Source organism: Talpa occidentalis, unplaced genomic scaffold, assembly GCF_014898055.3.
Source record: "Talpa occidentalis isolate TD23 unplaced genomic scaffold, MPIMG_talOcc4v2.1 talOcc4.11, whole genome shotgun sequence".
In the NCBI taxonomy this organism is placed as follows: Eukaryota; Metazoa; Chordata; class Mammalia; order Eulipotyphla; family Talpidae; genus Talpa; species Talpa occidentalis.
In genome coordinates, this window is record NW_023601104.1 from 81465390 (window position 1) to 81492759 (window position 27370).

Genomic DNA, 27370 nt, shown 5'->3' on the forward strand with positions numbered 1-27370 from the left:
GTAGAACAGGTATTTTTACTCTCAGAATATGTATGATTTCATACCTGTGCCTTACAATTTTTATTTAAAAATAAGACTAAAAATGCTAAAATCCAAGGGCAGTGTTTTCCTATTACTCTGTCTTGGGCAGTATTGTCTTTTTTCTCCTTTCATCAGAAAATACTACCAAATTTGTGGTGATCTGTGCCAGAGTCTTAAGGTCTAGAAAGTCACAGACAATGAAAGTTGCAATTCTGGAGTAGTTGTAAGAAAGAATGGAGCTATGTTATCCAGGCTGTCATGTGGAGTGAGATCATTTTAGTTACAAGACACACAATCACTTCAAAGATGGATGAATTGAATCTCGATTCATGCCCGAATTTTTCTTCCTTACACAGGGAGAATCTTGAGGAAAAGAGAGCGTTTCTTATTATCTTTGCATCCACGTGTGGATGACGCATTGTTTGTGGTTAATTATTGCCCCATAAGGAAATGTTTTTGAACTGAAATATCAAAATCTACAACCTGGCGTTGCCATAAGCTCTCTGGGCTTAATTACACCTTTGTTCATTTCCTTTCTGAAAGAACTCAGAAGACAGAATGAAGAACAGGTTGGTGGAGTCTGGAGGCTGCTGCTGCCACTAAGGCCTTTCCCCTGGTTTCACCTCGAAAGTGTCTCTGTAAGATGAGGTGTGCATGCATGCATGTGTGTGCCTGCCCTTGAGGTCATTTTTTATAACAATTAAAAAAGCCTTTTATTAGGTCCTTGCTATGAGCTAGACACCTTGCATCCCTTCTAGCATTAAGCTTTCCAACCACACCCAAAGTTGGTGTTATTAGGCCCATTTTACAGGTTAGGAAATTGATGCTAAAAAGAGATTGAGTAACTTCCCAGACATTGAGGTGGAAGTGGCAGAGCTGGGGTGCTAAGTGCCTGGCCTGCCCCAGTGAGCCTCCCAGCCCTGTAAGAAAGTCTTGCTTCATTCTAGGCTTACCTCTCCTGTAAACATTTTTTTTTTAAAGATTTATTTATACAAGCACTGGGTACAGTCAGAAGCGTGGGAGGGTGAGAGAATTCACCAGAGCCAGAGCGGGGAACAGAACAGGCAGACAGACGGAGGACACTGCTGAGGGGAGCAGCGGGCACGGCAGGAGAGGTCTGCGCGCCATGTGGGACCCTCGCCAGCGGCTGGGGATCGAACTGGTGCAGTAGAGGCCACAGGCAGCTCCGCAGCCCAGCGTTCAACTGCTGTGCCACCAGGGAGGCCTTCTCCTGTAAACATTTGCTGGATGTCAAACACTTTCCAAAATTTTAGCAGCTGAAGAACATTGGAGCTCCTTGTTCCCTGACCAAAAGCATTTCTCTATTTCTTGTCCTTTTCCCCAAGGAGTATCAGTCTTGCACCTGGTGTACCTTAAGATCTCCAGTTACTGTGATTACAGGATTTATACTGAATATTGTCTTTCTCACAATAGACGCTAAGCAGGTTTACGTGCTGACCTTGTGTCAATCAGGAATTAACCCATCACATTTTGTCCTCCAGGTCAATTTGATTCCTTCGTAGGATGAAAATGTCCACACTGTGGGCTGGGGAGTGTTGCCTCACCATACTCATTAAAAAATCCAGCATTTGGGTGGAGTTTCAATGTGGTGTGCTCTACACTGGAAGAATAATATTATTGTATCTCACCAGAGTCTGAAAAGAGTGATTGATAGTAAAAAAATTATACAGATAGTAATTATCTGGTAATGGCAGGATTCTAGACTGGATTCTAGACCTCATAAAGCTGAGCTGGGAGGTGTGGCCTATGTCATTAATACAAACACAGATTAAGCAGAACTGCACACTCCCTGAAATGTCTCCAGAACTTAGAACCATAGCTCGGAGGAGGGGCTTCCAATGAACTGCGCCACTTGAAGGGGTAATGTGGGACTCCAGGAGAAAATGATGGGTCATCACTCCTGAAAGGGGAGGAAAGATGAATTGTTGTTATGGAGGAGATGTCTCATTCATTCATTCCCACATTCTTTAAATTGTTTTTGAACTCCTACTGTGTGTTACTGAACTCCTACTGTGTGTTCAGGTAACACACTAGGTGTTGGCGTAGAATAAATAAGACACACCTCAAGCAAGATACTAACCTCTCTGAGATCCTGTTTCTTTGCCAATAAAATACACCTAAAGCCCCTCACCCTTGGGGTTTTGAGAGGATTCAGATCTATAATTCATGAGAAAGGCTTTGAACAATGCTGGACATGTGGTGAATGCTCAAAAAAAAAAAAAAAAAAGTATTGCCGCTGCTGCTGTTAGTGTTATTTGAGGATCTCAGGGTTGCAAGCAGTGGTTTTTAATGGGGAAGGAATTTGCCCCGGGGGCATCTATCAATGTCTGCAGATAGTTTTGGTCATAACAACTGGGAGATGCAGACCTGGAGTGGGAAGAGGCCAGGGGTGCTGCCTCCAATGCCCTGGGTGGCCCCTCATCACAAAGAATTATCCAGTCCAACATGTCAGTAGGGTAAGGAGCGCTGGAGGAAGAGGCACATAAACCACTAATTAGAAGTAATTGGAATGGAGCGATTTGAAATACATAAAAAGTGGAAGTTGCGGTGAGGAAATGAGAAAATTTTATGGCAGCTGGTTATCTCCTCTAGTCCCCACAGCTCTTCTATGAGGATTGTCTTTGTGCCCATTTACAGAGGAGGAAATGAGGAAAGAGGAGGTGAAGTTACGTGCTCAAGGTCACCTGTTAGTAAGCAGGATTCAAGCCCAGGTGTCTGATCGTGTTTCCCGGGCTCTTCGCCACCACACACTCATGCAGAAATGAGGAACATGGTAGATCATGGGTGAAAGTCATCCCGACCTCGTGTGTGGTCTGTCCAGGGAGCTTCAAGTGGCCACTGTGGCTTGAGGTGTAGGGTCTGGGGAGGGAGGAGGCTGGAGGGGGTGAGTGGGGTTTATACTGTGGGAAGTGGGGAGTCACTGAAAGACTGAAGCCAGGTAGTGACATGATGGAAATTTTCAGTTGGAGAACTAACTCTTTTAGCAATGGGTTGTTGGGTTGGAGGGTGTTGGATGAAGAAACTGGAGGAAGAAAAATCAAGGGGAAGATGGCAACAGGACAGGTGAGAAATGGGAAGAGATGAAGGGCCACACTGAAGAGAATTCCACAAAGGAGACTTGAAATCATTCATTTTTATGGGTGCTTTGGTGGCAGTGGTCGCAAGGGTAACCACACCTGAAGGGGGTTCCTCTACTCCCAAAATACAAACGATGATGTAAATAAACCAGCATTACCTCAGTAGAAACAGCAAGAAAGCAAATGACTCTTTCCCCTTCAGCAAGGGCTTCGGTGGTGCCCGTTGGGCAGAGTCCACTGAGCAGCCGCATAACTGGAGATGCTTTCAAATCCTGACTTTTCTAATTGACAGATTTTCTTGCCTCGCCTCTACTGTTAAAGTGCAAGTTCCCCCAAGGGCCAGGTACTGGGTAGGGCCACCAGCATTCCTGTGGGGTGTCTTTGGGGCTTGAGCTCAATGCGTAGCAGTTTTTGAGTCCTTTGAGAGTGCTTATCCCCGCTACCTGGATTGTCATCTCTATCCTGATTGTCATCTACCTGGATTGTCATCTCTATCCTGATTGTCATCTGCCTGGATTGTCATCTCTATCCTGATTGTCATCTACCTGGATTGTCATCTCTATCCTGATTGTCATCTGCCTGGATTGTCATCTCTATCCTGATTGTCATCTACCTGGATTGTCATCTCTATCCTGATTGTCATCTACCTGGATTGTCATCTCTATCCTGATTGTCATCTACCTGGATTGTCATCTCATCCCGAGCTGGGTGAGGATGCCAGCCTCATATTTTTCAAGTAGACGCTGCCTGGCTCCTGCCGTCTCTGCTCCTCCTGTCTGTTGTCTACCTGGTTTGACACACATTTCAGAGAACCTTGGGGACCCACAAGACTCAAGCAGCCCCCAAGGAGCAGGTCACCTGAGCAGAACCACTGATTTCAAAGTGAGACCAGGTGAAAGGGCTGGTGTCCCTGGTGCCTGATTGTTGTTTGGGCCCCAGTGAGGCGTGAGCACACAGATCTTCTAATTTAGTGCCCTGGGGCCCAGAGCAGCCCATGGAGGACATGCAAGGTCTATCCATCTCCTGAATCTTACCCCTGAGGCCACGTGCGGGAGTCTGCGGATGGCTGTAATAGGGAGGTTTCCCGCCGAGCTGTTGTAATAATAAAAAATAGCAAGCACTTATTGGTTGTTTACTTTCCTCTCGGCACCCTCTAAGTGCTTCAATCTGTCAGCTCATTTAACCCTTGCAACAAGCCCACAGCCTGGTGCTCTGATCATCCTTCCATTTTATGGATGAACCAGTAAATTCCAAGAAGTTCGGCCACTTGCCCAAGATCACACAGCCAGTAGGTGCTTAAACTGGGATTGGAGTTTTGGGAAGTCAGACTCCAGCGCCCATGGGTCTAACCATGGAGCTGTCCTGCTCATTTTTGTCAGTGGTGCGTATCCCCAACACTACCTCTGGGTCTTTAATTCAAGCTTTTACTCCAAGGAAAAGAAGGGAGGGAGAAGAATTTCTGGGGGAAACCAGGTGGATTGTTGTCAAGGGAGTCTATTTTCAAGGAGGGTAGGTCACGGTCAGGGAAGAGACGGAGTAGACCCACATAAAGCACCTGGCAGAGACCTGGCAGCGGGAGAAAGGAGTTCTCACCCCTGTTCCTTCATTCTCCACGTCAAGCGCAGGGAAGGAACCGAGTGGACTGTGATCGGCACCCCTGGAGTGCTTGCATTTCTTTGTAATCAGGTGCTTTGAAGGTCTTTTTTAAGTTGTGGATTCAGGAGCTTGATTTGACAGTCGCTCCAGCCCAAGTCCTTCTTTGTCCTGGACACTCGCCTGCTGTGACTGCTCATTTCCCTGTTCCCGGTACAGCAGCCTCAGGGACTGGTGTCCTGGCTGGTCTTGGAGAAGGCAGCGAAGCATTCATCTTGCTTGGTCCTCATGGAACAAAAACATGAGGGGGCCTCCCTGACTCCCCAGGGAGGCCGGATGCTTCCACCTGCCTGGATGGTGATGACCCATAGCTGCGGCCCTTAGCTTGTGAACTCAGACGTTGGAGGACCTGGAATGTCTTCCATGGGGGATGCGTGGCTTTGATTTCTCCTGGTCATAGAGTCATGTTTCATGGGAGTGGGTTTAGAGTTGGATGAGGTGCCCGCCAGGAAGGACTGGGATCTTCTAGTCTAAATACCTAGATGTGGCACAAGCAAGCAAAGCCTCCTCCCTCACTGGATACTGTCCCTGGGGGCAGCCTGACCAAACCCGCTTCCCCCACCCAGCCCCGTGAGTGAGCAGGTTACCTCACTGTCTTAAAGGCTGACTCCTCCCTGCCTCCCAAGCCCCCATACTTCAGTCCTTGTCTTCAAAAATGACTTAACTTCTCAGAACCTTCTTGACTTCAGAACAGCACCTTCCATCCAGGTTTGTCTGAAGAAATTCTGATGCTTTCATCTGGCTGCCGTGGGCTCAGCCTAGAAGGGCCTGGGAGTAGGAGGCATGGCCGAGTATGGCTCCTCCTGCTTCCTTCCCCTCCTTGACCATTCAGCCACCTTTTATTTTCTGTTGGTGAACAGGACATTTGTCACTGGCTTTCACTGTACCATCTTGTAGGGACTTTTCTCTTTTGTTAAAAAATTATTAGAATTTTAGATCATTTGCTCTGTACTTGGACCTCAAGTGTGTTGGATGACTACGATTCCACCCTGTTTATTAAGCACTGACTGTGTGCAGATGTGGCACCAGGGGGTTCCCATCTATGCCTGAGCCTCACTTTTCACCCCACTGGAATAGAGGCCAGGTACTTGGTCGAGTTCTTGCAGCCAGCCAGTGGCAAAAGTGGGGCTAGAGTCTGATATCTCTGATGCCCAGGCTCTTAGTCAGGCTTATTCAGGCTCTATCCTTGGCTTGATATAGTGGGTCAGAAAGTGTGGGGTTAAGTGTGTATTAAGACAGATTCCTTTTAGCTAAGGAACAATCCACTCAAACAGCATGATGGGAGAGGTCTTTCGTGAGAGTTAGCACTTGCCTTCTGACACCCAGTCTCTTCCACCTTTGTCCCTTGGATTTATAACTTTCCCAATGCACAGAGACATCTATGCCAAGGCCAGGTTGTCCAGTGTTGATCTCTGGCTCTGCCTTTTGGGCCCCATTCCACCATACTTTGGTCAAGGAGGATTTCATTGAAGATGTGGGCACCTGTATGAGAGGCCTGGGGCAGTGGTTTGGTCCTGGGCCTGGACCTTTGATGTTGCCATGGTGACCGAAACTGCTGTTCTACACATAGGGGAGGACTGGAGATTTTGAGCTGCCAGTCAGTTTTCTCCAGAAGTGGAAGGTGTTGGTTAATTTGCATGATCCAGGAACATTCCCAAGGCTGCTGTGACATTTACCATTTTCTGCTGCCAGTGCCTAATTACTCACTCACCTGCTCACTCACTCACTCACTCACTCACCTCACTCACTCAGCTACTTACCTTCTCACCCACCCAACCATTCACTCACTCATTCACTTACTATTCCATTCATTAATGCAACAAATTTCTTGACTGTCTGCTGTGTGCCACACACAGTGCTAAATATTGGGGTCAGAATTGTGAGTAAAAGACAGACATACTCTCTGCCCTCTTGGAGGGAATAGCTAGGATGGCCAAACATCCTAGTTTCCAGGGTTTTGGAATAATTACTAACAGTATTCCTTTCTCTCTAAAAAGTGTGCTGGTTTGAAAGATAAATGATGTGGTTACCCTACTTACAGATATTGAGGAGAAGCAAACCCTATGCATATGATCACATAAAGAAACGTGACTAGAACAAGGAGGAATGTTGGAAAAAAGAGGGAGAGAGAGCTTTGGGCATGTGGGTAGGAGAACTGACTTTAGGAGGGTGGGATTCTATCAGGTGTTTCTGAGTGCCAAGGCCATGGAAGAAAGAAGCCCTGGACGTCTCAAGATTTGGGAGAAGGGGCGTCACAGTGGCCAAAGGTCAGTGAGCGAAGGGAACGTGGTTGGTAATTAGAAAGGAAACAGGCAGGGACCAAGCCATGCAGGGCCTGGGCTTTATCCTAAGCACAGTGAAGCTGTGGTTACATTTCCAGCAGCAAGGGGACATGATCTGATCAATCAATACATTGCTATTTCAGCTCTTCTTGTAAATCCAAACGGCAGCAGTGGTGGGTAAGAGCTGGTTTTTTACATTCATTCCTCCGTCAGCTGAATGTTTATAGAGTGCCAACTCTGCTAAATGTATTGCTTTGCTTGTTTGTTTTTTAAACGTCTTCTTTTTTTTTTTTTTTTTTAAGATTTATTTATTTATATAAGCACTGGGTACAGTCAGAAGCACGGGAGGGTGAGAGAACTCACCAGAGTCAGAGCGGGAACAGAACAGGCAGACTGATGAAGTACATTGCTGAGGGGAGCAGCAGGCGTGGCAGGAGAGGTCTGTGCACCATGTGGGACCCTTGCTGGTGGCCGGGGATGGAACCGGCGTTGCAGAGACCCAGTGCTCAATCGCTGTGCCACCAGGGAGGCCCCTAAGTATATTGCTTTGGATTTCTGAACTGATTTATCCTCAGAGAAGCTAAAACCCAACTCCAGGGGGGAAGCCTTTGTGATCCTCCTGCTGGGTGGAGCTCTGCTTGGGCCACAGCGCCAAGCATTCAAGCTCATCTCTACACTTAGTGGATTCTGTTGGGCGATTACTATTTTTCTCATCTGTCTCCTTCCCATGGCTGCGAGCTCTTTGAGACTGTCTGTCTTTTATGGGTAAATCCCTCAGGCCTGGCATGATGGCTTGCCCGGAGAAGATGCTTAAGGTTTGAGAAATGAGTGAATGGCGCTTTTAATATCTGTTTTAGAGACTGAGAGCCCTTCATTTAGACCCTTTACAAAAGCAAAGCAGAAAATGATTTTTGTTCCTCTGCAATAGAATTCCTTTCTATTCAGTCTGGTTGTCAATAGTATTCCCCTCAAATCATTTATCTTCTTTGTGCAGATCCCTGGGTAATGATAGCCACCTATGCTTTATGTATATTGAGCTGTAAGGATGTTAAGGGATTCCTAGCACATGAGCTGTCTGGTCAGTAGCCTGTGGAACCCCCTGCCATGTATCCAGGCAGAGCAAGATAAGACTTCTCCTGTGCCCTGGGCAGTCCGTTCTTCCAAGCAGCCTTTTGTGCTAGGAGCTTAGATTGTAGTTAGGTAGGAGCCCAGGCTCTGGGGGACCGACCTCTCGTGAGTGCAGGGTTTTTTATGCCCTAGGACACAGCTCTGACCGCTTAAGGTGACTCCTGCAGCTGAGGCCCTGAGATCAGAGGCACTGACATTTCTCTGGTGAAGCTAAATGGTCACACAGAAGATTGTTCAAGGCCTGAGAAATGAGACCTGCAGCCTCCCGCCTATCTCTCCAGGCCTCCAGTTCATTATTATTGCTTTTATCCCTGGGGGTGTTGAGTCCCTTTCTGTTTAGTGAAGAAGATCTAAAGCTTTTAAACCCTAAATTAAATTGCTAATGGAAATTGGCATGCCGCGGGAAAGATGAATTTGCAAATGAGGATTCAATGTTCCAAAAAAAACTCTCATAAAAATAAAACAAAGAGCCAGAAATAAATGCTACTGTGTCCACATTTATATACAAATGTGTATGTGTTTGCTTTTCGTTTAAAGTGAAGTGAAATTGTACGAGTCACGCACAGTCACATGCGGTCAAAGTCTGGATAGATGAGAGTCTGGATAGATGAGATTTGACGAGATGTGTGGCTTGCACAATTATTTTTATTACTTGTCATTAAATGCATTCATTTAGCTAATTAATATTTATAGAATGCCTTCATGAAGCAGGTGCTGTGTTAGGCTCTTTTTTTAAATTTAAATTTTATTTTTATATTCCCCATACAATTAATTACAACCCCCTTATTTTGACCCCAAGCCCTCCTTTCCCCGCCCCCCCCATTCCCCATAGAGTGTCTCTGTTCATAGTTGTTTGTTGATTTTGATATTTTCTTTCTTATAGTTATTCTTTTTCCTGGTCCCTTATTTAAGTTTTCTAGATTCCTGTGTTAGGCTCTTATGATTAGAAAAAAGTAACCAAAGATGCAAGATGCCTACTCGCTGCCCTCCAGAAACTTGTAGTGTGGTCAACGTGCTGGAGTATTCTAGAGCCCGGCAGTGCTCTAAATGCTTTATGAGCAATGGATCATTTGATCATTATCATGATCTGGGTAAGTGACCAAGGAACAGAGAAGTTACCTTGCCCATGCTTAACTGAGAAGTAGAACTGGGGTCTGGGTCCAGGGCTCTGCCTCCAGAATTCCTGCTTTTTTTTTTTTAAATTTATTTTATTTATACAAGAGCCGGGGTACAGGCCAGTTGCATGGGAGGGTGAGAGGATTCACCAGAGACAGAGCAGGGAACAGAACAGGCAGACTGACTGAAATACACTGCTGAGGGGAGCAGCGGGAGAGACAGGAGAGGTCTGCTCGCCATGTGGGTTGCTCTGAGGCCTACAGGTATCGAACCGGCACTGCAGAAGTTGTGGACAGCTTCACAGCGCTGCGCTCAACCACCTCTGCCACCAGGGAGGCCCCAGAATTCCTGCTTTTTAACCACGATGCTCTCTTCTCCCCAATAGGGAGACCGAGTTGGCTTGAGTTGTTACAGTGGTTGGTGCAAGAAGATAAGGGAACAATCAGAACCCTATTCGTGGGGTAAGAGTCTCTGACTCAATCTGTGGGACCTCAAAAAGTCATTCACTTGTGCAAAAGCTGCAGAGAGTAATGATTACTCGTTAGCTGGGCACTGCAGGGACATGGCTCTGTGTGTTCACATAATGTGTTGAGGCTGGGTCAGTAGAGCCTACTTCAAACCAATAGATGTGTGTTAGCATTCAGGTCTGCACATAAATGTAGCTTATCAGTTTTTACTGAAAACACATATTTTCCTTTCCTTTCTGGTGGAAATGGGCTGAAAAAATGGAAAGCTTGCTAATACAACATTACTTTATCAAGTAAGTGAGGGCTTAACCTTATATTCTTTGAAAAATGAGGACTATAAATACAAATTTCTACTTCTCTATATTGTCCCTTGTCAGGGGGAAGAAGGTGACATAACAGATGAGCATTAGAAAATGCTCTGCAGGGCGCTATCTAGGGGAAAGTGGACTTTTAACTAGTTCTATTAAGGCTCACTCTTATCTATTATGGTAACTGTGGACAGTTACTTCTATTTACTGATGTCTTATTTACAAATTAGAAAAGATAATAGGATTATTTATTTTAATTCTTTCATTGAATCAGCATTGCATTATAATGTTAAATGATTTCAGGTGTGCATCATTATAAATCAGCATCTGTGCATAATCCATGAAGTTCAATACTAAAAGTCCAGTTCTAGTAATAGGGATCTTTACAGGGTTTTTGCAAGGACTGAGTAAGATAAGAAGGCAGAGCTTGGCACATTGTGAAAGCTGACTACTATGATTATTTTGATGAGTATTCTGGAACTTTCTTCAAAGTCTCTGGGATTGTGTCTACTTCCTTGCCTGCCTCATTATCAATGTGTTTATCAGAAAGAGGTGCAGACACAGACTCTAAGGGGGCACAGGAAATGAAATATTAATTTGGGACCAATAGTGAGCACTCAAGAGCTAGAACTAGTGTCAGTAAATATCTACAATGAAAACAAAATGGCAGAAGTATCACTTTTTCATTCTATTATGAATTGTCTGTTGAAGCTCAGTTTCCGTCCAATGTGATAGCAACAGGAAGAGGTGCCATCTTTGGTTTGGCTCACTCTGCATTGAATCAGAGTCCTGACTGCTTTTGTAGCCCAATCATTCCCCCAAAATGGCACACACTCATCTTTGATCTCGAGTGCAGTGAGAGCAGGGAATACATCAAACATTCTCCTCAGGACCATGTGATTTTTCAACATTGCTTGGAAAATTTGTGATTCATTATGTAGAGGCTGAATCCAAACTGAGATGAAAGGATGACAGTTAGACTGAAAATTTATTGATCTTATCAGAATACACGGCTGTACCCCACTTCTTAGTGGACTTGATAGCTTCCTCGTGATTTATAAAATATCTCTTATTTCATCCTTCCTAGTAGTCAATGAGAAAGAAAATGAATTCTACATTGCAAGGCATAATTTGGAAGCTAAAAGAACTCCCCCAAATATGGTTTGGCTTCATATGATAATGTTTAGATGGATTAGTCATTGGTGTATACCCAGGCGCTAATAAAGTGAATGTTGGAACTTTCCACTCCCCTACCCACCTCACACCCCCCTCTCAGGAAACAAACAAAAAAAAGAGTGGTAGCAAGGAAAGCTAGCTTATCTAAGAACATAGGCTCTAGGTGATGGCCTAGCTCATCCTGGGTTTCTCTTTTATTCTTTAAACTGATGCTCCACTGTCCTGTCCGTTCTGCAGGTGGCCTTTGCCTTAGATTTATAACCAGGTTGTAAAGCTCCGATGAAAGCCTCCTGCTCCCCCTTCTCCCCTCCAAGGAAAGGCTAATATTTGCACATAACTGGATATATAGGACAGTAGGAAAATAAACATCACCGTAATATTCATCATGGCACTGAAGGTACTTTTCTCTTTAACTTTTTATGGCTTGGCCTGGTTTTTGTGAGCATTTAATTGTGAGCATTTAATTGCCTGAGAGCCTGAGGTGATGTGACGGCCAGTCCACTCAGGCAGGCCCGGCTGCCATCTGCCTGGGGGTGCTGAAGGCACAGTTCCCCTGCTTCTCAGCACTTGAGGTGTCCCAGCCTGGATGGGAACTTATCTGCTCTGCCCAGAGGCTGGAAGTTGGGCCAAGAGGAGGGTCTGAGAAAGGGAGAAAGAAGAACACAGAAGCTGCCTTTCCAGTATCTGGAGTGATGGGTTTTTGGTGACAATACCAAGAGCTTGCTAACTTTGCCATGTGGCCGTGGGTGAGGCACGTGTCCACTCTAAGTCTTGTGTCCCACAGAGGTGGTGGCAATGCCATCTCCTAGGCCGGCAGTCGTCTATGTGCTAGTGAGTGCTCAGGAGGCATTACTGTTGCTCTTCCTCTAATCATAGACCAGTGACCAAGGCAGGCTGTCCAAAGTCATAGGTAAGTTAGAAAAAATCTTGATACAATGCTGTGAGGAAGAGTCCCCTCATTTTACAGATGAGGACCCTAAGGCTCAGAGAAGTGGGGTAATTTGGGCAGGAGGAACGCTTGCCACTTTATTCAAGAACTTTCTCTTGCAGTAGTAGTAGCAGGTGCTTACATGCCCTGCCTCTGTGTCCCAAAGCAGAGGCTTCTGGGAATCAGCTACTTGGTGCCTGGCCTGGCAGGCGTGGCTCCTGGTCTCCTCTGGATACCATCTCTCCATTATTTAAAACATTGGATGTGGCCTTGCACCCTGCCCTCCACCCCCATCCCAGCGTACTCAGTTCTGATGCTGTGAACTATCTAGTTAGGAAGTACTTGCTGAGAGGGAGAAATGAAAGGTAACCATGGCCAACAAATTAATGTGGCACTTCCACTTCTCACCTGAGGCCCTTCTGCTGTGGATGTATGAGGAGGTGGGATGAGCTGCTGTCTTGGGTGGAGTTTGGGGCTTATTAGAGGCACTTTTGAGCTGTAATGAATGTGGGCTGCCAGTTGCCTTTGCACACAGGCTCTGTGGTTTTCTTTCTGTTCATTAATGGCTCAAAGTACACACACCTTCAATACATTTGTTTTTAACGATTTATTTATTTATTTATACAAGAACCGGGATACAGTCCTGATGTGCTGGAGGGTGAGAGGACTCACCAGAGACAGAGCTGGGAATAGAATAGGCAGACTGAGAAAATACACTGCTGAGGGGAGCAGCGGGCGCCACAGGAGAGGTCTGCAGTACCTGTGGGACCCTCGCCTGTTGGCTGGGATCGAACCAGCGCTGCAGAGGCTGTGGACAGCTTCATAGTGCGGCTCTCAACTGCCTGCGCCACCAGGGGAGGCCATATTTTTTTTTTTTAATTTTTTTTTTTACTTTCAATGCATTAACGAAGCTGTTTTCTGTACTCATCTCCTCATCCCACCTCAACCCCTGCCTGAAAGTCAAACTTCTAAAACTCTTTGCTGACCATGCCCTCTGGCACTGAGGCCCCCGGAGCCACCTGGGTGCCCCAGCGGCATAAGCACTTCCTGGGTGCCCCCGCCCTGGGGTCCCAGTGTGATTATTCATGGAGCCCCTTCCCACTCTGCAAGTGTCCTGAGTTGATCCACCGATCAGCCGATCCATCACCCTAGCGATTGACTCCAATTGGTTCTGTTGCTCAGCACATCTCACACAAGCCAAGCGATTATTGCTCTACCTTTGTTTGCCTTTCTTTTTGGTGCCACATAAGGAAACAGAGAATGGATGATCTCACTGAGTACACAGATCATAGGAGAAAAGCCACAGACAGTTAGTGGTCCTCTGTGGCTCATCATTCATCCCAGCGCGGTGCTAACACTCAGGGCGGCACCTCCTGTGTCCGAACAGTGATTTATGCAGCCTGGCATTGCCTTGTGGAATTACAGCAATGGGGGAACTTGTGGAGCCAGAGACTGCTGGGGGTCTCTGAGGGATCTTTACTCCCCCCTTCTCTCATCCTTCATCTCAACCTCAGACACCAGCCACTGCCCTTTCGGTGAGAGGCTGTAGTTTCTCTGTTTTACCTTTCAGGCTGTCCTAATGATTGGGGATGGATGGACGGGAAGGTGGAGAGAGATTCTTCTATGTTCCAGTTTTTTTTGAGATATAATTGTCATGTAACATTGTGCAAGAGTAAGTGCATAAGGTGTTGATTCGATACACATACATTCCAAATGATTGCCTTGTTAACTCCTGCATCATGTCACATAATTACCATTCCTTTTCAGTGCCGAGAACAATTAAGATCAGCTCTCAGCAATTTTCAATTATATGGCACAGTGTTATTAATTATGGTCACCATGCTGTACATAGGATCTCCAGGACTTACTCATCTTAGAACTGGAAGTTTCTGTTCTTTGACAAACATCTCCCTACTCTCACCCCAGCCCTGGTAACCTCTGTTCTACTCTCTGCAAGAAACCGATTCCCTTAGATTTTGCCCACGTTTACCTCTCTGTTTTTTTTTTTTTCTTGAATAATCAGTCAATCATATTTCCTTTTGTTAGGTTTCTTTCTTATATTTGTCTGATTTCATATACAAATCAATGCTTTCCTTTCACACCTCTGGGAAGATCATGTGCTTCACTGTATTACTTTCATTTGTTCATTCATTTATTATTGATTTAAGCGTCTGTTCATGAATTGTTTACTGGGTCGGTGCTGGAAACTGCAACTTAGCAGCTAAAAAGGAAATGCAAGAAGTGGTGGGATGAAGTAGTGTCTTCAATCTAGTGTACCCTTTCTTGGCAGCTTGAAGATCTCATACCTTAGTCTGATTTTTGGTTCTGAACCCCTTGAGACCTCTGTGAACCAGATAATGATTGCACACCTATGTGAACACGAGATCTGCATTCAGTTTGAGAATCTCTGCCACATAACTGATCCTGTTATGTGCCTTAGCTCATTGCATTATCTATGCATTCAAACATTTCTAACCAGCTGGTCACATTTGCAGCCTGAATGCAGAGAGAGAAAGAAAAAAAAAAAAAACAACTTAAAAAGCAAATGTATTTAATTTGAAGTTTTACTTGAAGTCAAACAATTATGATCATTAGAAAATACTTTAGAAAATTAATAAAGTTAGAACTGTAAATTCAATCAGAAATATTCAGAGTTAAAAATGATGCTATTCACTCAAGTGATAATACTCTTTGTATTGGCTTTCTCTTGTCTGTACATGATTGGGGTTAGCAGATTAATTTTCATTCTGGTGGTTTGCTGGAGTCTTTCTGACCCAGGGGATCTAGAGAGAATTGAACTTCATTCCTGGGGTTGGTAAGTGTCCAAGCCCAAGCTTGGTGGCTTGCTGGAGGGCTTACTTCCTGCCTCCTCCCCACTGTTTCAGGCTCTAAACCTTGCTCTGGCCCCATTGTGCCCATAGCAACCTTTGTATTTAATTGCCACAAAACCACTTTCCCCAGGGCATTTTCGTGAGTAGCTCACTTTACTGAAGCTTTGGAGGAGCAGGAGAGAAATTTGCATCACCACCAGTTAACGCTTCATGCTAGATGGACCTGCTTCAGAAGTCCCAGGAAATCTTGCAAATGAGCTCAAGAGGCTCCCGCGTATCCACAGGCAATCCTTTTTTCTTCTCTTCCTCTCTTTTCAGGTTGTCTCCTTTCTTTTCTCCTCTCCTTTCCTTTCAGGGTATAAAATCAACCTTTCCCCACTTTGAATTATTTATTAAATTTTTTTTATTTGTAATGCAGAGCAGTTAAACCCTCACCCGTTCTGGTTTCCAACAGCCAAATGCAGCCTGGTGCCTCTGTGTGCACAGGGTGGGAGTGGGTGGATTAGGAAGGAGCCCTGTGGGGTCCCTTCTTTCTCCTGAATTTTTGGACAATGACAGTCATCGCCCTCATCAGGGTCTGGGATGGGACAGAACAAGTGTGTTCTGGGTATCCCATGTAGAGAAAAGGATAAAACCATAGCTTATGGTCAGTTAGGGCTTGAATTTGGACTTCATTTCTTGGCTGTATGTCCTGGGGAAAGAGAATCAGCTTTCCTGAGCCTGTTTTTGTTATAGGACAGGGAGAGGGTCAGCCCAAACCCCGCAAACCTGCCTATTCTACATGGGTTCTGCCATCCACCGCATCAACACAAAACATAGGAGACTTTAATGGGAAGGAACTTTAATAAAACTAGGAAACAATACAGGTAAGGCAAAGAGTCTAGTTTCTAAATGAAGCATCCAGAGTTACCCATCCCCTCGTGGGTAAAAGTCCATCCAAATGGGATTGGCCCAGAAAAAGACCCCAAAGCCTGCTACAAGTCTAAAGCACCTTCCAGTGGGGACCCACAGAAAAGGGTCACAAACAACTGGACAAGCCCTGAAGGAAAAGAGCAAAATCAACATCAAGATAAAAGCTGCCATTGTCACCTCCCCATGGGTCTCACCCACATCTGTGTCACCTAGTCCACGACCAAAAGACAAGCGCAGTTTCTTCACGTGTCTCTAGGCTCCATGCGCCTCTTCCAGGTCTCCTGGCTCCATCCTGCTTCCTTCCTCAGTCTCTTCTGCAGCTTCTCCTCTTCCTGCTCAGCTCCACCCTCCCTTGGGTGGGGCAGGGAACCTCCCCCTTTCCTGGGGACCACCCTGTTACATTTTCTTAGTGCTAAAGTACAGAGAATATTCCTTCCTCGCAAGTTGTAAAAAGGATAAAATTGAATAACACACCAGTTGTGGAAGGGGTCAAAGGGGACACCCCTAAAGCGCCTGCCTCCGAACAGGCTCCTAATACGTGTTAGTTTCCTTTCTTTTCAACTGACAAACATGTTCCTTGAGGATGTTAAGATGAAATATTTATGAATTTGCACAATTCAAAAAAATTAAACGTGAAAAGGGACCTTCAGATTTGGATGAAGCAAATGATCATCCCACTTGTCTTTGCTACAATCTGTTTGAGACGCAGCCCCGGGTCTGCCTGTGCTTATGTGCAGTGCTCAGCGCAGTGGGGCTTGACCAAATCTGATCTCTCTTTGCAGCTTCATGCAGTTGTAAATATTAGGGATTGTGGGTGTGATTTGAGGCCACCTAGGTGACTGAAGCCCAGAGCTGTCCCTGAAGCATTATTTCCAGGTGGGTGCATCCTAGCTGAATATAAACACTCCCTGGTGCCTGGGGTTTGATCTGCAGATGCTCACAAAGCACATTGAAATGGAGATCTTCCTGCCAGAAAGAACTCATGGACTGATTTTCTCTAAAGCAGAGCAGAGCCTAGTTAGTCCCTGTTGTCGGTTAGGCCGATTTCAACCATTGGCCAAAGACTACCTGGACAAATTCCGTGCAGGTGGATTTTAAATTCTGGGGTGCGAGGGCTTATGTTGGAAACAGCGGCCAGCGTAACAGGTCATGTCCTAGAGGCAGCGAAGAATAAACTAAAGACTTCTATAAAATAGAGTGTTTGTATTGTCCAGTTACCTGCGTTGGGGTCTGCCAGGCCAGCCTGGGACCTGCTAAGGATGACCCCAGCTAAGGATGGTTTTGCATATTTAAGCAGTTGTGAAAGAAAACTCTGTGTGAACCATCACATAAAACCTTATCATTTTCTCTCTAGCCTTTTTGAAAAAAGGTCGGTGGTCCCTGATATAGAAACCAAAATATTTCAGATTAATGAAGGCAAAATGTGGTGATGATTGAGTTTTTATAGTCGTACTCTGATTTGTGGCTCTCACGATCTGTCTCTTCCAACAAAGCTTAATGGGCATTATTTAGGATTAATATAATAACATTTCAATATTTAATTGTGCCTTGCTGTTGACACCTGGGGTTATTTCAATTTTGTCGAGAGAACAGACTTTGTTTGATGTTCTAGAAGTAGCTCTCATGTCTGCCACTCCTCCCTGGGGCCCCCAGCTGTTCACTTCCTCACTACAGTTCACCTGTCTGAACAGTGTGACAGTGTACCCTCCGCACCCCCTGCTCTGAAAATGGGTGAAGGGCCCAAGTCAGGAAAGCTTGCTGAAACTTTTTGCCTTATTGTGTACCTGTTTCCCAGAGAAGTGAGCCAGGGTTAGCCCCTGCAGGGATGGTCCGTTTTGAGGGAGGTGCACAGGTGCCAGAGCACAGGTGCAAAAGGCATAAGCAGATGTCTCCAGGAGGATGATGTCTGGGATGGATGCTTTCATAGTGTCAGATGAGATTGGGTCATCATTGTAGCCCACTTACTGGGAATTTTAAGATGCATGAAACTCCAATTCCAGTAGGCAGTGAAGAGTCATTGCTCACTTTAAAAACGAGCAGTGTGAGCGCTGGGAGGGTGAAATGAAATCACAAAAAGGCTGCTTTCCTCCAGCGCTGACTGCCTGGGCATTGGCCAAATGCATGACATGGGCCATCTCATTTAATCTTCACACCTACTTGGGGAAATTTATTGTTATCCCTTGTTTGCAGATGAGGACATTTGGGCTTAGAGAGGCTAAAATAAGTTGTCCACAGTTCTAAAGTTAATAATGGGCAGAGCCAGGGCAGTCTAACTCAGAAGCCTAAGCTCTTGGGTTTACATTTTAACATTTTAACAAAACAGAAAAGGGGAAAAGCAGTTGCAATTCTGCCTTGCAGGAATGTCCTCACTGGGTTGCTCTCCTTTCTGTGTATCTGCACAGCATAAGCATAACCCATGCCTGGATTACAAAAATCCTGTGCCTGCGGACTCCGCATTTACCGCACCATACTATCCTACTCCCCACCACGTTTAAAACTAATTTTCAATTTTTAAGTATATGAAGTATACTATTTCGCTTTAGGACTGTCCCCTCCTCCACTTAGCCAGTCCTCTAGAGATCATGGCAGGTTCTTGAGCTTCATAAAAATTTCTAACTGAGCTCATGCATTTTCACTTTCTTTGCAGCATGCCCTTGACGCTGACAACGCAGGCGTAAGTCCAATAGGAAACTCTTCCAACAACAGCAGTCACTGGGACCTTGGAAGTGCCTTTTTCTTTGCTGGAACTGTCATCACTACCATAGGTACCATTAATTTGCTAATCTCTTTTCCTCTGCAGGCCGTCCTGGGTAATGGCGCCAAGTTCATGTTCTGTCCTTAGAATACACAGCAGTTTGAGGTCCCAAGGAGGCTTATGAAACACTGTCAGATTAATGCAGTCAATTGTGGTGGCTTTCAATTCTAGGCAAAACAGATTGAAGAATTTTATATTTAGGGAGACTTTCGTTGGACAGGATTTAATGAAGAGGGAAGAGTGAAAAATCAGAATATGAATAAGTCAGTTGAATTCAGATGGCTCAGCTGAGCTCAAATTCTTTGGGGAAAAAAAATCATAATTTTTATTAAAGTTACCTAGGAAAGAACCGGAGTGTTCTACAAAGTCTGTCACATAAAACAGCAGTCTGCTGGCCTCCCCCGTTTTTATTTTCCTGGGAGCAACAACTTTGATTTCATTTGACTTACTATTTTGATGTTCTTCTCCATGCCTTTAAATATCACACTTGGAGGACTGCTCCCCAAATTTTCAGTAGCGGAGATTATTTCTTTTCTTCCCATCGTGGAAGACAAGGAATTTATTTCCTTTCTTCCATCTACCCTACTTTAGAAGTGCTCATCCCATCCTCCTAGCTTCCCAGTGTAATTTAATTTGATCAAAATGATCATCTGCTTGGTAATTTTTGACTTGATAAATGCTCTGGATGACTGATCATATATGGTGGTAAGCTCTGCTTCTTTCCTGTACTAATTTTTGTCTTATTTTATTTGCCTGTCTTCTGATCCTCGGGGAGGTTTCTTTTTGTCTTAGTGATTAACTTTTATAATTATAATCATGTTTAAAGCAGTATTCTATTAGATAAGCAGTGTCTATTAGTTTCCTATCATGGGTGACATCTCTTCCGATCATACAATTTTAGCAACACCATCCCTTTAATATTTACTTTTAAATTATTAAATAGGCTTATGCTCCTAGTATATGATTTATCCACTTTAAATGATAAGTCTTGGCTCTCTGTCATTGCATTTATTTCAGGCAGGGAACTTATTTAACTTCACATTTCTTTGCTATTGATCATTACTTGTTGTGTCATTCTATAATATCAGGGTAAAAAATTTGCATTCTGTTCTGTTATCCTGAAACTCATCTTTGCTTTCATCTTAATTCCACAGTTAAATATTGCCAGTGTTCACTGCTAGTCCTCTTGCTGTGCTCTTCCTCCTCAGCACATGCTTGGCTGAAACTCATCTTTAAGTAGTCACTTTAAGAATAACTCATGGGAGCTATATTCTCTGCATTCTTGAGTTATGCAAAATGGTAGCTCTACACTTGAAGGACAGCTTGGGTGGAAATGAAATCCTTGACTTTGCAGGTGTCGCTCCAATACCTCCTGATGTTTATGCAGCTGTGGAGAAAATTGATGCCCAATTCTCCCCACCCCCTTTTCATATGAAACTTGACCTTTCTTGCTTGACTACTCAAAAAATTATTTCTTTGTATAGCGTCTGATAATACTATCAGGTGTTGTCCTCTTTATCAGGAAGATTTTCTTGATTGTCATCTTTAAAGATTTTCTCCGCTGTATGGTTTTGCTCTTTGGGAATTCCAACTCTATGCATATTATAACTCCTTTGCTTGTCTTCTATGGCGATCGTTTTCCCTCTAATCCTTTTGAACTCTTAGAATTTGGTTTTCATTTTATTCATTTTTTTTGTGTATGGTTTTTAGTAAATATTCTTTTATGTGCTCCTTGCCATTTAATTTTCATTTTTGTGATCATTGGGATATTTTCCCTCTTCCATTGTTTTCCTGGATCTCATGAGCTCACATTTCAGCCTCATGTATCATCTCACCATTTCTTTCCTAATTTCTGCTTTGTGGTTTCTCCAAGGAGATTCTGAGAGGTGATTACTTCATAGTTGGTTACAATTTTTGTCTGATCAGGATGACATTTTTCTGCTGAGTGTCTTTCTTTCATTGGTAAGTTTTGCTGCTCTTTTCATTTTTTTTTTTTAAGTGGAAGCTTTGTATTTATGCCGAGCTTGCTTCTGTTTTACTTGATCCCAAGAAAGCTGGATATTCCTGCATCGGCTCTCTCTTAAATGCTTCCATGGAATTGGGGAGAGAAGGGCAGGGTGAGGCAGGGCACCTTCTTAGGGGGCACGTCACAAGACACTCCTCTTTCCTGCTGCCGAAGAGACAGAACACTTCCTACAAATCTGGCCCATTGCTGTCATTCTTGTCTAGTCCTGCCTTTTCTGTTTTTCTGAACCAAGTCAAGTCCCAGGGAGATTCTGCTGCTCTCTTTTTTCACCCTGAGCTGTATGCTTAGTGCAAATAAAAGTATTTGTTTTGAAGTTCACCTCACCTGATTGGTTTTTGCTGTCAGTGGCCACTGGTAGACCTGTCCATCATTCTCTGTGCAGCTTCTCTTCATTTTTTTCCTCATTTGGCTTCCTGTCCAATTTCAGCTTCTTTTGGTAATTCTTACTCCTATGGTGGGTTCTAGCATTTATATCTCTCTCCCAGCTCTGCTTAAAATTAATTTGATGGTTTTCTAATCCCCCCTACAATAGTGAAGTAATACTATAATAAAAATTCATAATCAGAAGATTGGAGACACACAGCAGTCACCAATCCATAACAATGACAGAGAGGCAGTGAGAGGGTTCCTCACAGTGGGAGGATTCCTTCATTAACACCTGCTTGTACTCCAAGTGGAACTCTCTCATTATTGAGCTCTGTGCCTCAGCTATGCCTTCTGGAAGGTTCTTTCCTCTCCCTTATCCTTCATACCCATACCTTACCTGGGTGTTGGAAGAGTATGATTATGCCTTCCTTGAGGAGGGGGGGGGTGCACATCTTTGACTTGCTATTGTTTCAGAGCCTAAGGGTTATTTTAGAGGCATAGGTTTTGTTTTTGTTTTAGGACTTGTATTGTTTATACATTGGTGCAACTAAGAAAGTGATGTGCAGTAAGAAAACTTGCAATGAAAGAGATTTGTCATTTGTTTTTAGAAAGCCTCTTCATCTAATTATATGACACACTAGAGGGCCACACTTACAAATCTGCAAATATACATAAGAACAACTGTTATAAATAATGAAGGTGTGCATTACATTAATAGGTTTGGGGCCTAGGGGCCATTTCAGACACTCCATACCAGATTGGGTTATATTAGTCCACAGTCACACAGAACCCAGTAAAGGAAGCAGGGTGACCTGCCACCTTTTGGTATAAAGGCAAAAGGTGCTATAAACCCCAACAGCATCTAAGGCCAGCCCTCTAAGTTGATCAAAGAAGACCAGTCTCAGGTTATATTATGTTCAACAGTCTGGTTGTTAAATGGGGATATGTGTCATGCATTTTAGGAGGATTTATGGCAAAATCATTAAAATTGAGATATTCTGGGCCTTTTTAACAGGTGCATATTGGAAAATTACCCTAGTATCCAGTATTGCATCCATGAAACATTTGTGAGCATTAAAACAGACAGAAAAATCCTAACTTTCTTGTTTTATGAAATGATTAAATCAGCGCTCTGTATGATGTTTTGAAAAGCACTGATTACATCGGAATGTATATGGATAGTATTTAGTTTTTCAAATTGTTAGATGCCAGGGACTTTATTTATTGAACAGCCATGTTCATGGGCCCACATAACCTGAGATTCCATCTGCACGATGAGGGACATTTAATATGTACCATTTCTTGCTCTTTTTATTTACTTACACTGGAATTTATGAGTTTGTACAGATGACTCTTAGTCCTTGATTTCTGCTGCCTGGCAGCCACATACTTTTCACCTTGTCCTGATAACTGTTTTCCCATTTACTACTTCTCATGCTTGGTCCCACACCTTGGGGGAATCTCACTTTGTCTAGATGAAGAAATCCAGTCACTTGGCAGTTGTATGGCTGCCATCATTAGTTCAGAGATGAACACGACATCTGCATCAGTACAGTAAAAACCTCAATTCCTGGGCTGAGCTTTGGAGGAAGTGACTTCTCTTTCCTAGTGGAGTGAAATCTGGAAAGAGATAGGCCCAGGACCCTGCCAGTCATTTTTACCCCTTGGTGGTTTGCCCTGCCCAGACTTCAGCGACCCTGAGGAAGCAGTCACAAAGGGGAGTGACCAATGGGGCCCTGTGCACATCCTATGAGCTTTTGATGAAGGTGCCCATGAAGTGTTAAGAAATAAATGTTATGTCTTCTTCAGTTTACCAGGGTCAATGCATTTCCTTTTCTCTTAAGTCAGTCTGCATTGGGTTTTCAATCACCTAAAACTGAAAAAATCCTAACTACTACACATGTATTGTTCAAACATCATAGAGGCCAGTGAGTGTCTTCTGAACTTCAAGACCAATACCTGACCCTGCTGGCCACTGCAGCTTCTTTGGGGCACTTGTTCTTGATTTAATATCTTAGGCAGAGCATTTGATTGGCTGGATCTCTGGATTATTGTGCCAATGGCCACCTGGGATGCTGTGGCCTCTGGCAGCGGGGTGGGCACTGTGTCATACCTAGGCACAGGCTGGAGACATTCCCCGCCCCCCCCCAATTGAAAGGAAGGTACAGGCAGAACAGAACAGTACTACAAACAAGCATACAAACAAAAACAAAAACTAACCCAAAGCATGAGTCCACCTTAGAATCATGGCTCAGTGGTGATGCTAGAAATTGGATCCTCATTTCAGTCACTGGAAAAATGCCATTTTCTCTTAAGTGAAAGAAGATAGTATTGTAAGTAGAACATTGTCTGGCTGAATTTTAACTCCAGAGTGGAGTCTTTATTAAGACATGGTCAGAGAATTCTAAAGAAAACTTCAGTGCATGTTAGCAAGAATAATGAGGGGAGAAAAGCATGTTTTTCCCCCCAGTTATTTCATGGTCACGTCACTCATTGTGTGTGGCACCAAGGCTTAGAAGAACATTCAGAACCTATGAAGTCTTTGCATTTGTCCTGAGAAATTTTCTACCACGAAGGAACCAGTGGCGCAGCTGGAGCTGAGGGGCTCTCTTTTTGTTGTTTTTGAAACACACAAACGTTAGCCTGCTCACTTGAGTTTATGTGATGGGTGACACAATATGAGAAGCGTTTTCCCCACAGGACTAAGGTTCTTTGAAAGATATCACCGTTGTTGGGTTCCCCATATGTGCTCTCCAGCCATCCTTAGATGTTGGAGGCTTCTGCTCTGTCAGGAGAGTGTGACAGCGTGTGAGGAGTGTCTTCATCTCTGCTTGTGTCCATGGGAAGACCCGCGAGGGGCTGCTGTGCTGGAGGGCATGGACCTGTCAAAGGCTTGCCAAGTTGCTTTCCAGAAAGATCTCCTGAACCTCACGAACTAGTGTACTTTCAGACACAAGAAACGCGTATTCGTCATTGGGAACGTGTCAGAGGGATCTTAGGAATAAGAAACTTTTTTTTAAAAGATTTATTTATTTATTTATACAAGAGCTGGGGTACAGGTCAGAATCTTGGGAGGGTGAGAGGATTCACCAGAGGCAGAGCAGGGAACAGAACAGGCAGACTGACGAAATGCACTGCTGAGGGGAGCAGCGGACGAGGCAGGAGAGGTCTGCTGCTCCATGTGGGACCCTCGCCAGCCGGCCGGGATCGAACCTGCACTGCAGAGGCTGCGGGCAGCTTCACAGCGCTGCGCTCACTATCAGAGGTTTTTTTTTTTTTTTTTTTGGTGGAACCCTCACGGGCTGCTGGGGATCGAACAGGCACTTCAGAGGCTGCGGGCAGCCTCGCAGCCCAGCGGTCAACTGCTGTGCCACAAGGGGAGGCCCTATCAGAGGTCCTTTTTATCTGAAGATATCATGGCCCTTCTTTTTAAAAAAGTGTTCCTTGTGCTCAGGTGTACCGAACAATTCCCCAGTGTCTAGCAAAAGGGAAATAGTCAGGCTCTCCTGCAAATAAGAGCCGCGCCAGAAGACAGATTGTCCCGAGTCCCAGCCCCCTGCTCTCTTTCTCAGCAACTAATTCAGGTTAATTCCTTTAAAAGGCTCAGCCCTTTGATTTGCCTGTAGTCCTTTCAAAGCCACCTGGCCTTTGACATAATAACCCCTTGGGGCCTCTTTCGAAGGAAACAACCACTGCTCTTGATTGTGGACTCTGCAGGCGGGTCCCAAGCACCCCGCTTTTCTAAGGTGGAGGAATGACTCTCCAAGACATCCCTTGCAGAGTTCAGCAGGTGATGGGAATCGCTGTGCTACAGGCACTGTACTCCACATTATCTGCTCAGTCTCACATGAACCTCATGAGATAGGTGTTGTTATTAGCCTCATTTTCCGAATGAGAAGACATGTAGGTTAGTGAGCCCGAGTGCCTAGTTTTGCTCACTAGGACCAGCTGCAGAATGTACAGAGCCCAGGGCTATGAAAATGTGGTCTCTGTTGAAAATGACTAACAGCATGGAATATTACTCAGCAATCAGAAATATAAACCCATGCCACCTGCAGCAACATGGATGGAGCTAGAAGGGATTATGCTCAGTGAAATGAGTTAGAAGGAAAAGGAAAAATAGCAGCTGGTTTCACTTATAGGAGGAACACAGGGGAACCATACAAGGGATCAGGGAAAGAAAAGACAAAACTAGAAGGCAAACTATAAATCAGGGATGTTCTGCAGGGAGAGAGAGGGCACAAAACAGGGGAGGGAAGAGCACAAGGGATTTAGTGACGGTTTATGGGTGTCTTGGTGGTGGTAATTTTGTGGGGATTACACCTGAGATGAGAAATCAAACTTTTACAAAAATGAACAACAATGTGAAAATATATAAGTAATAAAAAAAACAAACAACTTGCTCTAGGTGCTGTATTACAACACTGTGTGAAATTGCTGTTGCTGTTTTTTTTTTAATTAGACATACAATTTAGATTTTATCTGGGATATTTGGTCCTTTAATCAAAATAAGCTAGCGATGTGTCAAATCCACTCAAAATAGCAGGCCCATAATGATTTTTGAGAAGAGGTAAGAGCATCAAATGGCAGCAGCAGAGCAAGGACCCAAGTGCGGGCCCTTCTGAGCTCGGGGCCCTCTGTGCCTGCACAGCTTGCACACCCCCAAAGCCAGTCCTGCATGCACAGATGCTCTGGTTCTAGAATGCACGTCTTCACCAAATACCAGAACTGAACAGCACACAGTTTGGCAGAGATCTGACTTTGATGTAAATAGCAAATGGACGTGTTGTGTGTGTGCACATAACAGGCACCAGCCCTCTGTAAACACCATCCAGGGGTGTTTCTCTCCATCAAGGGCTTGAGGCTGTTTTCTAGCCTGTGGTGAACAGACCCGGCTCTGCCTTGGGCCGTGTGCCTTGTCCCTGCTGGGCCATTCATTGGCCAGACCCACTTTAGAGGAGCCCATGAAGCCAGCGTGGGACTGAAAATGGATTTAAAATGGACCAATCTGCGTGGAGCTCCTTTGGGCACAGGTCAGGCTTCCGCTTGCACCAGTGCCTCGTGTCCGGTTTAGAAGCCCAACCTCAGAATAGGCCAGGCCGGACACGCTGGCGCAGTTTCAGTTTCGAGGCCACCAGTGTGACATTGAAAATGGGCCAGCATGGCATTGAACAAGGGCTTGACGATGGGCTGATTTGGTCAGAGTTGGGCTGGTCATCTGGCAGACATTTCCAGAGCCAGTTGGTGGAGACGCTCCTTGGACTTCTTTTACTTTACTTAAATCCTGCTCTAATGTTCTGGGCTAGTTCTACCTGATCAACTGCATCTCTAGCCGCTGCCACCCCCTCTCACTTCCCAGCCTTGACTGTCCCTAGCTGCACCCCAGACCCAGCCATGAACCCGCCTAAGGCATTGAGTGAGCCCACCCTGAGTTACTGGCATTCTGCGCCTTGTCCTGGTGCTGTGGGAGAACAGCAGAGTTCCTGGGGAAATAGGAGCCAACCCTCTGGTTCCTCCTAGGGCTTCCTTTTCCTAGAGACACATTACTCGGACCCAGTTCTTCCCCACAGGACACCTGAGCAAGGTGATAATCACTGGCGCTTACTAGATGCTGGCTTCACATCACGATGCCCATTTGCTTAACGATCACAGCTGACTCATGCTTCATGCTTCACAGCTGTAACTCACTTCATCCTTAACAGCGCTAAGGTAGGCACTAGTTGTAGCCCCATCTTTCAGATGAGGATAGTGAGGCAGGAGAGCTAGGTAAATCACATAAGATCTGAGTTAGTAAGTGGGAGATTCAGAACAGGAACCCCCGTGTCCTCTAGTTCCGGAGCCTGCATGTGATGGTCACAGCTGGCTTCAGCGATCTCCTGAGCATTCTGGAAGGATGGGCAGGACAGCCTCACAGGCCTGGTACAATTGGAGCCAAAGATCCAGGACTGGCCCTCCTTTTGTCTGAGAGCAGAACTCCAAATGTATGTTCTGGAATTTTCCCAGTGACAGGATTGAGGGTCAGACTGGAACAGTTTCCCCACACAGTTCATCAGAGGCAGGGGACACCCCCCCACACACACCCCTTCATGCATGAAATATTGCTACTGAAGAGTGGGGTGACTTTATGTCTGATATGAAGTGAGGACCTTAAATCTATTTCAAGACTGTATTTCAAGACTATTACTCCACTAATGTCCATACCCAAGAACTTTGCTTTAATTTTATTTTAGTGTTCTAGTCTGTGAGTTACTGAACGAGTTAGGAACCAATTATGATAATCACTGTCATAGCAATCATGGTGAT

The 27370-nt window shown here is 44.8% G+C and overlaps 1 protein-coding gene across 2 annotated transcripts in view; it reads left to right on the forward strand.

Moving 5' to 3' along the window:
• KCNK10 (potassium two pore domain channel subfamily K member 10) overlaps window positions 1–27370 on the forward strand; it is a 114980-nt gene that overhangs the window by 53307 nt on the left and 34303 nt on the right. For both annotated transcript variants that reach the window (XM_054691810.1, XM_037503747.1), the window contains exon 3: window positions 18568–18685. In XM_054691810.1, coding sequence (XP_054547785.1) covers window positions 18568–18685 — 118 coding nt within the window. The remainder of the gene's footprint in view (window positions 1–18567; window positions 18686–27370) is intronic.